Source organism: Nematolebias whitei, chromosome 17 (genome assembly GCF_014905685.2).
Source record: "Nematolebias whitei isolate Nwh7 chromosome 17, NemWhi1, whole genome shotgun sequence".
NCBI classification, from domain to species: domain Eukaryota; kingdom Metazoa; phylum Chordata; class Actinopteri; order Cyprinodontiformes; family Rivulidae; genus Nematolebias; species Nematolebias whitei.
Window position 1 is genome coordinate 25,937,513 of NC_056514.1, and position 12,479 is coordinate 25,949,991.

The 12,479-nt window shown below is 41.7% G+C and overlaps 1 protein-coding gene across 2 annotated transcripts in view; it reads left to right on the forward strand.

The window, feature by feature from the left end:
• The first annotated feature begins 9,916 nt into the window (after positions 1-9,916).
• atp2a1l (ATPase sarcoplasmic/endoplasmic reticulum Ca2+ transporting 1, like) overlaps positions 9,917-12,479 on the forward strand; it is a 12,155-nt gene continuing 9,592 nt past the window's right edge. The window contains exons 1-4 of one of the 2 annotated variants that reach the window (XM_037691429.1): positions 9,917-10,218; positions 10,875-10,892; positions 11,128-11,210; positions 11,922-12,026. In XM_037691429.1, the coding sequence (XP_037547357.1) occupies positions 10,101-10,218; positions 10,875-10,892; positions 11,128-11,210; positions 11,922-12,026 (324 nt within the window). In that variant the 5' untranslated portion in view covers positions 9,917-10,100. The remainder of the gene's footprint in view (positions 10,219-10,874; positions 10,893-11,127; positions 11,211-11,921; positions 12,027-12,479) is intronic. The other variant, XM_037691430.1, reaches the window with a different exon arrangement.

A 12,479-nucleotide genomic window follows, 5' to 3' on the forward strand; every position in this document is an offset into this window, starting at 1 on the left:
ATATATATATATATATATATATATACATACATATATATATGTTATTTACACGGATTCCTGTGGTTATTTACAACTGCAAAGAGCAGCAGCAACTAGCTGTAGCACCTCTGGGGCACTTCCTGAAATGCAGCTTTTAGTAGCCTTTTGATACTTTTGTCTTTTAGACTTTTCGTTAGTCTTGTGTTATTTTTAGTTTTTAGCTAACATTTTGCCACATTTAGCTTTTAGCTAGCTTTTTGATATTTTTGTCTTTTAGTCAAATTTGTCTTATTTTTAGTTTTTAGCTACCCTTTTGCAATATAGTTGACATTTTGATACTTTTACCTTTTGCTATTTTTTTAGCTTCCAGCTTTTGCAACAAGCCTTTTGCTATATGATTTAATTACTTTTACCTTTTGGCTAAGCTTTTACTACTTTTAGCATTCTGCTCTTGCGTTCTGCATGGTTTAGCTTTGAGCTATTCTGCATGTTTTAGTTCCAACAGCTCAGGTTCAGCTTCTTCAATGTTTCAGCAGTTGTTTGGCATTCAGTGTTCACGTTGCATTTTCACAGGACTGTCTGTATTTCTGTGGTCTCCCTTTTTCAGAATCAGCTGTTAGTTTTTGGAACTAAAATGCTTCTCACTGAGGAGACCAACATTTAGCTCTGACTACTTCCTGCAGCAACTCCACCCTGAGACTTGATGCTTCAGCACCATCACTCATTCTTTTTTGGAGGGACAATCCTCTGTACGTTTATGGCGGGACGATGGAGACTCGGCAGTTGCCATTCGTCCGTAGCTATGAGGTTTCAGGTTCTGACTGCGGTGCTTCTGCAGGATTATGTTTCCAAATTCTGTGCTGCTCAGTAGGTCTTAAAGACTGAAATGTGACCTTGACTCTGTGGTGTGAAGGTTCACCAGATTCAACGGGATCCAGAATGATAAACCTTTACAAATTTAATTTAAAGTCCTTTTTTTTTTTATCTCCTACCTTCACAAGATCTGAACAACCCAGAGTCTGCGTCTCAGTTTGGACCAGGGTACTCAAAATAGACAAGACATGGAATATGCTGTGTAATTTTAAGAGTTCATCTTTCAGATGCTACAAAATACTGAACATATTCATTCATGCAGCTATGCTGGCCCGATGTCCTGAGACATTTAATTTATGGCTGCTATTATGAAACGTCAGAAGGATTTGGTTTATGACACATCAGTCACAGAATGCCATTTATGAAACATAAGTCGCCCAAAAGATGGCCGTGTGCCAGTAATTATTGTTAGGCCGACTTTCTGGGCTATACCGGGCTTTTAGGTCGAGGGTTTTGAGATTTATGAGCGAGCTGAAAGACGGTATAGATATTGTTTCAACTTTCAAAGAATTCATCCGAATGATCACTTCATTAGGGACACCACCCGAAAAACTAAAAGTCTGACGTGGAGTACAACTGAGACTTAGCATAAATTATATTTTATAATTTCTTAATCAGAAAACCCAAATAATATAAGTAGAAAACTTATTATTCAAGTGATTTAACTCAATTCCAAGTTTATATCTATGAATAATGATAAACGTAGCTGACAAACTAGAATCTGATTTGTTTTATGTACTAAGGTATAACTAGAAAAAAAAACACAGCTAAAATGTACTCAGGCGTATATACTCATATATAATCACAATAAATATATTGACTAGTTTTATTAATGGCACAGTTTTATTAAATGTGTGATGTTTTAGCGCAGTGTTTTCAGGGGCTGCCAGGGGGCGCTAGCAGGGTCCCAGAAAGCTGGAGAGAAGAAGATAAACGCATAAATAAAAAATAGTAATAATGATAAAAATTGCCCTCTAGGGCAATCTGTATCTGTCATTTCCAGATAAACACTTGAGAGAGGTTAGATTTATTTTTGTTTTGTTCTTCTGGTCAGCAATTTATTGAAAAGTTTTTTTTTTTTTTCCAGTGGGAATATAATACATTGTTTAAAACATGTTGGTTAATAACATGTTTATGCTCAGCAGCTGTAATAATTAATTAAATATATAAAAGTTAACACATTCTAAAAGTTGATGTTTCTTTACATATTTTGTAGCATTGTTTGTGGGTTTGCGAGGGGGGCCTAGGCCAGAAGCTAATGCTGTTTGGGGGGCCATGGCATGGAAAAGTTTGGGAACCCCTGTTTTAGCGTACAGTCGTTGCATTATAAAATGTAGCAGTATCTAATTAGAGTCAGCTCTGCCTGTTAGCTAAATTTCTTGTGTACTATTGCACACATTAACACTTGCAGGATGCTTCTACAACTGGACAGTTTTGAAGTCAATCCAGTTAAAGATGGCTGCCACAGCCAACTGACCTTAGAAAACACAATTATGCCTTTATTGAAAACAGTCCATGCTCAATCATCCAGGTATACAATCCAACAATTTTCAGTCAGGTCATCTGGGCCGGCTCCAGGGGAGGGGGCGTGCCAAAGACTCCATCTTAGCACCAACATAACTGGTTTGTTCCACTTTGGAGTAAGCTGTTTGGGGGAAGAATCATTTTTGTGTTGTGTGTTTCCTTGACTGACGAAGCCTTCTGGATGGAAGGTGAAACGTTTCAGCAAAAAAAAGAAACTGTCCAGATGACCTGACTGAAACTTGTTGGATATGCCTTTATTTCAATCCATTTTACAGCTTTGCTAATGTGTGGTAGTAGCTGAGAGTCCTTCACAACTCTGAGTATGAGATTGTGCATAATATTATTTTCAAGCTTTGGCCAAAATGGCTACAGCTCAGTCATTTCTCAAAATGTGACGTTTTCAGCCTAAAAGTCTGAAATGAAAGGCGGTGGGAGATGTGCACTCCTTTAATTAATGCCATGTCTTATTTAGCAGTGCTATTGAAAACTAATTTTTTAACTCTGTGCACCTGAAGCATCCAGAGTTAGCTCTGACTGATCTTGATCCATCTCATCTAACTGAGACTCCGTGCTGCATTCGACACCTCGAGTTTCCCAATAAAACCTCTTTGCCTCCTCTCAAAACGCAGCCCGAGTAAAAACACTGTTGAGCAACAGGCTGGCTTTTCTTCTCAGGTCTCTGGTGGTTTATACGTTGCGACTTTAAGTGTATGAAATGCTGCGAACAGCTGGGCTCTCCTCAGCCCCAAGTGGATGACACAGAGGACTCAAACATGTCTTCAAACAGCCATTTTCTCCCAATACATGAAGGTTAGACTCGAGCCTAAGCGAAGGGGCCGAGTATTAGGACATGAAAATGCAACAGAGCTGTGGTGGTGCCACGGCCCGCAGCACAGTGTCACCTGCTCTATTTATATCCTGTGAGGATTTCTGGATTCAGAGACTCAGCTGCCACTTCTATTCTTACTATTAGCTAATGCTGTAACACGTAACCTGCTAACACCAACTCTGGAGCTCCTTTATCCACAGCCTCATTATGTCCCCACTACCATACTTATTATTGCTCACAGCCCAAAGGCAAAGGTTTTGGTCTGCTTGTGTCTGTTAGTAAAATATCTCTTGTACCACTAGACAGATTTGAATGAATTGTGGAGAAATTAGCCACTGGATGTTCACCAATAACGGATTAAGTTCTGTGTAGCGGAGCACCTATTTTACACATCTTCCGACACTAAAACTACTGTCATGGATCTGGTCAGCTGGACTTTTAACGCAATCGATAAAATATTTTCAACAAAGCGACAGGGTCCTGGAGAGCCCTCATGCCCCACTAAGACGCAGGTGGCAGGATATGTCATGGATCCGTGGGGAGTTTTGGAGCCGATGGGCCTTTCCTTATTGTCACAGGAGGACGCCGAAGATGTTTATATAATTGGAACCATGATAGCAGGGTTTCTGCTTTTTGGCATCAGCTGATACCTATGTTATCAACTATTGAAGAAGATGGCAACAGCAGTTTTGACCATGGCAAAACTGCAGAGTCTGTGTGAAGGTTTGGTTCGTGCTTCGAGTACTCAAAATCAGCTGATTTACGAGCTAAACCGTAAGATGGAGGCGATTTGTGAGAATCGCCGGCCACCTGCGGCTTCTGGGACTCGCCAGCATGTTGGGGACGACCTTGGAGGGCGCTCATAAGCAAGGACCAGTGAAATACCCACAAATCTGGCCATTTTTGATCAAAAGTACCAGCAGGACTCAAGACTGACAAGAAAAAACAGTCTGCCTGAAAAATCAACAATTGTGGCTTATCTGAATCTGACTCTCCCGTTTGGCCTCAAAGCAGGCTGACTTATCAAATTTCTCCTGGGACATGTATAAACTAAGGAAAAGCTGTCTATTGCAACCCTCACCTCCCCCAAATAACTTCTGTGAAGGCTTATCAGAGCTGTACCGGCTGACGCCAACATCTTATCAGGACTATGGACTATCTGGAAGTGCTTCATGGGCAAATCTCAGAGTCAGAGATTCTTTACTGTCATTCACACCACATGTGGTACATGTGGTGGAAAGAAATTATGTACACAGGGTCCCAGTTACATCCAACAATAAAATGTAAATGACCATCATCTTGCCGTCAAATGCATAGTGTTTATAAATGTGCTTGCTGGTAGAGTTTTTTATGTCTTAAATTGTGTCCTAATAAGGACATGGTGTGAAGAGATCTTTTTTGTAATACCAGTATCCTATCCTCATGGCATTTTCCCCTTTTCTAACTAAAAAGTATTCTGAACAAGAATAAGGGGCCGCGCTCTCAAGGAGCAGCAGCAACGTGCACTCCGCCCATCATTCGGATGACTGATCGAACATAATCTCACTGTATTTCTGCACAATGATAATAAAGCTTATTCTGATTCTGATTCTGGAGTCCAATTCAAGAAGCATCTGCAACTCAGTTAGTTTTACACATATTAAACTAAAAGTAGGTGGTAGTAGCTGAGACTGATCCTCTGAGTACTCAAATATTGTGTTTATTTATTTTTTTTGTAGTCAACTCTGTCTGTTAGTAAAATATGTCATGAGCCACTGGACAGATATTGATGAAATTTTCAGGAGATGATCATTGAATGGACATGTAGAACCAGTTAACTGTTGGAGTCAACCCATTTCAAGATGGCCTCCACAGCTACCTGACATTAGCAAACACCTAAATGGTTATAGCACAATAAGTTTTACAGATGCTTAGCTAGAATTTCATGTGGTCATAGCCGAGAGACCTTCACAGCACAAAATGAGCGTGACGTCTCGTGACGTGGAATGTTTGCGCATTATTCTCAGGGTTTGACATAAGCAGCTCTAATAACTCATCTTCATAAGTTGATTTTTGTATAAAACTTTGGCCCTGAAAGGTTTAAGGTGATAGTTATTCATTTAAGGAATGCATGTCTTTAATAAAATCTTTGGTTATCACTCAGAGAGGCTTTCAGCGTGCTTTAAACCGTGCCCATTTTTATACGAGTCTTGAAGAATGCAAACATTTTGTCTCTGCTTGTTTGGATGTCAGTGAGTGTGACCTCGGAGTGTCCACGTGTAAAAACAAAGAACAAGAATCAGAACAACTTTTACTGGCAGATGACTTTAGGTCAGAGGTCACAAAGGGAGGGGGGTCCCTTCATGCTACACGAGAAAACCCAGTTTACAGACGCACAAAGAACAGCCGTCTTCAGAAAACATGTCCCATCTTTACATCTTGAGGTGACGAACCCATCCCTCTCAGTTTCCTTGGCGTGCAAGTCAGCAGGGACAGACTTAGTTGCGTAAGTTGCTTCACTCGCTGTGCTTAACACTTGTAAAGAGTTGGGAACATGAAAGTTCAAGTGTGGTAAGGGGAGGGGTGGATGGGTTAGGGAGGTACATGGTGATCCCTAGGCCGGGGCACAAGGGCGTGACGAGTTAGCACGGCAGTCATAGAGATGGGTGTCCCGACTGTGCAGAGCTTTTTTCATGGCAGGAGCCCCCCGCGTGCACGAGCTACTTACACTTCAGCGACAGTCGGAGGCGGAAGATGGAGGGGAGCGAGGCAGAAACCTTATCCTTCTGGGATATTGAGTTAAATGTCACTGCTGTGCCCTGAGGGAGACACTGACAGGCAGACCCCTATCACAGCCCCCGAAATCTCAGAGGTCAGAGCTGCTGTACGACAGCTGAGGCCCCAGAGAGAGACACGATGAAACGGAGAACTGGCAGAACAGAACAAATATAAAAACGTTTTAGCAGGTCTGGGAACAAAGCAGCTTGTATATCTGGAGCCTAAAGATAATTTTTGTCTCGTCTCACATTTGAACCCTTTACAGACTGAACTCCACATTTCACATGAAACCTCTCCGACAAATACTGAAACCATCTTAATATTTTAAAATACACATTAAGCATTGCTTGTTTCATATTTCTGGCAGTACAGTACCTTCTGAGAACAGACGGCCCTCAGCAGCAGGTGGCCCCAAGCAGCTGAGCTGAAGCTTGAAAGCTGCCACAAAAACCAGCTTCTTATTTTAGAAATTGTCTATGGAGGAGCAGCCGAAGCTGTTTGTGTCATGAATAGGTTAAAACTGTGTAAGAGCCCCTAATGTTTAATTGTATATAAACAGAAAGACTCGTAAGTGATTTAACAGTTTTAAACATTTTTATTAGACAGCTGCAGAGTTTTTCAGCAGTTTTTTTTTTTTTTCTACCAGCTACGCCGCTTTTTACCTCCTCCGGTAGTTTCAAATTAGGTCCATCCTTGTACCAATAATGCAATAACGCACATCACAAACAGCTTCTTTAACACTACTGCTAAGTGATCATATGTAGAAATCAAGCGCTCTGTTAGAACTGGGGAAATTACATTGTTTGCCAAAATTAATGCTGAAATTCACAGAAGCTAAAACTGAGTTATAAAAAGGTAAACAGAGGTGAGAATGAGCTAAAACATTAGCTAAATGCTAAGGCAAAACAATGCTACACTTAGCTAAAGAATAGTTAAAAGCGACAAACGTTTGAAAAAAACTGATGGTAAAATAAACAACACTAGCTAAAAGTAGCAAAACAAGTAACAACGCTAATATCAGAAAGAAAGAAAAAAACAGTAGCTAAAATTAGCAACACAGAAGCTAAAGCTTTAGTTCAGTACTGTCACTGTGGAATCTTGATCCAATAAAAGATGATAATAATATTTTAAAAATTGCAAAGAGGTCAATTTTGACGAGACAAACTCGAGCTTAAACATTTCTGGTTGCCGAAGTTTTTCCATCTTTTGTTGTTTTCCTTCTTTGTCCCGATCATTGCAGTTAATTGTGCAACACAGCTCATAAACATTGATAACCAAAGTCGCCAGTCATGCAGGTTCAATCAGCCGAGAGCTCAGAAAACAACGAGCTGCAGGTTTAAGATCCAAAACGGGAACGAAAAACAATTAAATTTGACCCATAAAATTTTATTATCACAAAGTTGCACAGCAGCTACATAAAAAAAATACTCTAAACTTTGTGGAAATGTGTAGGTTTAACAGATTTTAAATTAATTGTGTGTCTTTAAGGCACATTTGTGGTACAGAAAAAAATTGCTTGTTTACCAAACAAAATAAAGAAGAGAAGAAAACAAGACAAATGGGTGAATTTTATCTTTTGTGAAAATGCATCATGAGCTTAGAGTTACTTTGCTAAAGAAGCTGAAACTGAGTCCATCCATTACCTTTACCCACTTCTTCATGTTCGGGTCGCGGGGGTCACTGGTGCCCATGTCCAGCAGTCACTGTGTGAGGGGCGGGGTACACTCTGGACAGGTCTCCAGTCCATCACAGGGACACATATAGAGACAAATGAGACAAACCGATCAGTCTAACATGCATGTTTTTGGTCTGTGGGAGAAAACCAGAGTACCTGGAGAAAACCCACGCACGCACGGAGAGAACATGCAAACTCCACCCAGAAAGGCTTCCAGACTGGGATTTGAACTGAGGCAACCTTCTTGCTGAGAGGCAGCAGCTCTACCAACTGCCCGAAACTGAGTCCATTAAGCTAAAAGAAGCAGAATGCTAGCTAAAAGAAAAATAAAGCAAAATTCTTACTCAAAGCTAAATAAAAAATCTAAATTCTAGCTAAACATTGAAAAACACTAGCAAAAAATTACCTAAAAGTTAAATGCAGCAAAAAGCTAACTAAAACCAAAAGTATCAAAAGTGATTACATGACCAAAGCATGGGCAAAATCAGCAGAAGGTTAGCTAAAATGAGCTAAATCTTGGCTAAAATTAGCTAAAGTGTAGCTAAAGACAAAAATTAGCTTATGAAAACAAAAAAACGGAGCCTGTGTATGCTGAAGCAGATTGCGAAAAGAACAATGTTTTTTTTTAATCAAAGAGATTGATCTTAGTGTATTTCTACAGGCAAACTATTAAAAAAAATAATGACATATTTTAAAACGTATAAAAGTTACAGAACTTAATATCACAACACTGATGTCCTGAATGAGCTGAACATTTTAATACATTAATGGTTAAATGTGTGAAGCAGGTGGCCATGCCACACCTGTTTTATTCTTTTATTTTAATGATGTTTATTCGTGCCCAGGGCTTAACTTTAAAGATGCAAGATCCAAAACCAGGCAGAGTGCAAGTGGTTATAATTTAGAGGTAACATTTGAGTGAAGGAATGAACAATTATTTTGTTTTCAGGGTTGTACATTGAGGAGCCAAAGCTCTCTGATATGATGACACTGAGGTGAAAAGGTTTACCTGCTAACAAGTTTGACTGATTTGATTCAAAAAAATCAAAACTCATTCAGGAAAGTTAGCATCTAAATTTTTTTCCCGCATTTTAAACACTGATGTTCGATACAGTTGACATAAAGACAATAAGAATGTTTGTTGGCTGTGACGCCTGTAGAGACACCTGTTGATTATTAGCTGCAGCTTAAAGGCCTGCCAGACCTCCCCGTGCAGCTCAGCAGGCTGTTTACTGCTCTTCAAACAAACAATAAATCAACAGATCTGCACTTTTCCCTTTCATTTGTTGCTTTTACCAAAAGAATCCTCATGGGGGTGTTTGTTTCCATAGATAAGACGAAGTCAGTGCTCCGGTTCCACCACAAGAGGCCATTGTGCAGCACCGGATGGCACTTTACTGTACTGTACCTCCACTAAAGCTGGGCCGCATCCCTTTGAAACCTCTGCTTCCTCATAAAAAATAAATAAATAATAAAACTTGATCCTCCTGCATCTTCTCATCTGCGGCGTGATACGATGACACCCTGGCTGTCCCCTTGACATTCCTGTCCCCAGGCGTTCATTGCTGTACCACCCACTCACTTTCTTCTTACCTCTATCATCCCCACGTCTCATTTAACTGGGTTTATTATCAGCTCTGGTGTCTCTGTTATTTTGAGCATCTGTGTAAAAGCTGCGAACGCTTGTAAACATGTTGGTGGATGCTGACGCGCAGAGTCGAGCTTCACCGATGGGGACTTTCATCTACGTGCCGTCTTGAAACAAATTGTCCTTAACGTGAATTGTTTTCAATTCTTTCTGAGTTGGCCCCCGTCCTCAGCAGAAACCAGTTGAGCCATCACTCACTGAACCCACCACCCCACCCTGATCCAGCTCCTCTGTACGATCTCCTATCTCACTCAACCACCTTCTCCCTTCGTCTTATTCCACTGACCATGCATGTTCCAAAAACAGATCTCATTTTCATTCGCCACGCAACATACCCCCCCCCCCCACACACACACACACCACCACACACACATACGCACCATCCCACTTTGCCCCCACCCTCCAGCCCTTTGCACCAAAGCTCTTCTGGGTTACCTCCTTTCCAAGTCCAAGGCTAATCCCCCTCCAGTTCCTGTCCAAGTCCACCATCTCACCTCCTCATTGCTCCACCTTAAGCCCCACCTTCACCCCCTCTCCTACCCACCCAAAAACCATGTCTGCCTATACGCTGGAATTTGGAGGCATGTGTCAGTGGGGTGTTCCTCCCATCCCGAGCCCCTTGGCCAGTATATAACCCTGGCTGTGTACGCACTTATTCGCTCTTTCTGTCAGTCCAGCACTCCTGAATTGGAGGGTGCCACACTTCTGAGGTGAGGGTGGTGGAACAAGGGTGAAAACTGCAAAAGCAACAAAGAAGTAAAAAGGGCGTGGATAGGCACGGTTAGTTGGCCAATCCCTTGTCTATCCGGAAAAGGATGGAGAACTCACACACAAAGACCCCGGCAGAATGCCTGGCGTACTTCGGGGTGAACGAGAACACCGGCCTCTCCCCTGACCAGTTCAAGAAGAACCTGGAGAAGTACGGCTACAATGGTGAGCGTGCAGGGGGACGGATGGGGGGCACACTCACAAACTTCTCATGTTTGACCAGCAAGAGAAGCACCTCTGTAGCCATATCAGAATATTCCACAAGATAATCGGCGCTTCTAGAGATACTTGCTGCTGTTTTAGCGCTGGAGTCGCAACAGCTGGTAGATGCAGGGATATTGAGAAGCGGAGACATTGGGGAGCTATTTAAAGATAGCCAACGAAGATGGCTTGAGAGCGAGCGAGACAGGTGACGGCTCAAGAAGCTTCCTGGGTGATATATGGTCAGGCACGAGCAGAGGTGGATAATTATAGGCTGGCTCAAATGAGATCTTTAGATGGCTTATGACTAAATGATCCAAAACATTGCTTATCAATAAGCACTAAAAGGCTAATTATTCATAAAAGACTGTTATATAGTCATAATTTTATATGTTTGCATGGTGGTGATGTTTTAAAACCTTTAAATAAGCAGGTCTGTGTTGCTAAATACTATGACAACAGGACGTTTTGTGTCATTATTGGATCATTTAGGAGTAGATGTGAACAAGTCTGAGAAACTCGTGAGCTCATGGCGGACGTTTCCCAGAAAAATCAACTAACTGTGTTTTACTTTTCTTGTTCCCCCCCATGCTTCCTCTACATGTCCTTCTGATCCCCAGAGCTGCCCGCTGAAGAAGGTATGTGATGACTTTTCCTCCTCTGGTCTTCCCCCTGCTCTGCAGTACAGGATGCATTTTTTATTGAGTAACCCCCCTCGAGCTATGACATCACAACTAACCACAGCACACTCAGTCAACCAGTGCCAAGTGACTTCTATCAACTACAGCATTATTCTAAAAATGTACGCCTTTCTGCACAAATATGCTCTCCGATTTACACGTCTGACTTTATATTTGCTGCTGTGTCCTTCAGGCAAGAGCATCTGGGAGTTGATCATTGAGCAGTTTGAGGACTTGCTCGTCAGAATCTTGCTGCTGGCTGCCTGCATCTCTTTTGTAAGTAGAAGTTGAAGCAACACGTTTTGTTTAGACGCTTATAATAAACTGATTGCTTCTGTGTTTCCTTGGGTGTCGCACTTTTTGACACTTTGATGTGTTCAATGAACACCCATCCCACAAAATGGTTCAACACAGAGCAGTCCATCATAACCTTGTGGCCTTTTCGTCAAGACAACTTCTCATCCCTCCCCCTCTTCACCCCCTCTTATGTATTTTTGAAGACGACAACTTGAGAAGACGCTCGTAGGAGGTGTATTAATTGCTATGCGTAGTTTTCGCCCCTTCGGCCAGCTGTCACGATGGCCTTAGAAGGCGAATATTAAGAAGCCAGTGAGAGACGGGGATTGTGGAAGTGTGGGGGGCAGAGTGGGTGAGGGTTTATTTTAAGAAAGCCCCCAAGCTGAGGGGAGAAACTGAATCTTTCGGGAAAGGTCAGGCTTGAAGGAAGGAAGGATCAGAGGGCCTCCACATGTCTGAAGGAGAGGGGAGCTGTGGGACTGAATTAATGACGATTATGTGATGACAATAACAATAAAACAATTTAAAAATGATAACAAAGTCAGAAATGTTGCTATATCCACATGGTATGTAAAAAACAAAAAATGTCTTTAACAGTCCCTAAAATATTAGTTCATCACACAAACATCGAACATGTTTAATTTCAGCCGCCACCACTCAGGTTCACCAGTTTTTCCGCTCTGACTTCAGGTGCTGGCCTGGTTCGAGGAGGGCGAGGAGACAGTCACCGCCTTCGTGGAGCCCTTCGTCATCCTCCTTATCCTCATCGCTAATGCTGTCGTTGGAGTGTGGCAGGTCAGTGGCCCAGTGCGACATGGAGCAAAAACACATATCCATTTCAGTGATGACAGAAGATTCTGGTTACTGCGATGTTCTCTGCTCAGGCGTGGTTGCGCAACTAGATCGCTTGGAAGCTCAAAATAGCTGTTTGTAAAACAAACCAAGTCGTGTCCTATCGTAAGATAACTTATCATGGTTAAATTAATTTCCCTTTAACAAAATCACAAAAAGCATGGATATGTTTTGCATTCCTCATCATGCCCAGCGTGTGCCAACATTACAGGTGATGAAAAATCACTTGGTCTACCTAACTGTTATTATCAAGGCTGTCAAACATCCATACAGAGACATTACTGTTTATTTAAGCCTCTGTCTTAAATAAGCTGCCATGAAAAAACTACTTCTAGATCAAACCTCAACACTTTATCGGCATTCTTGTTGCAGAGACCCTACCCTATACATACATAT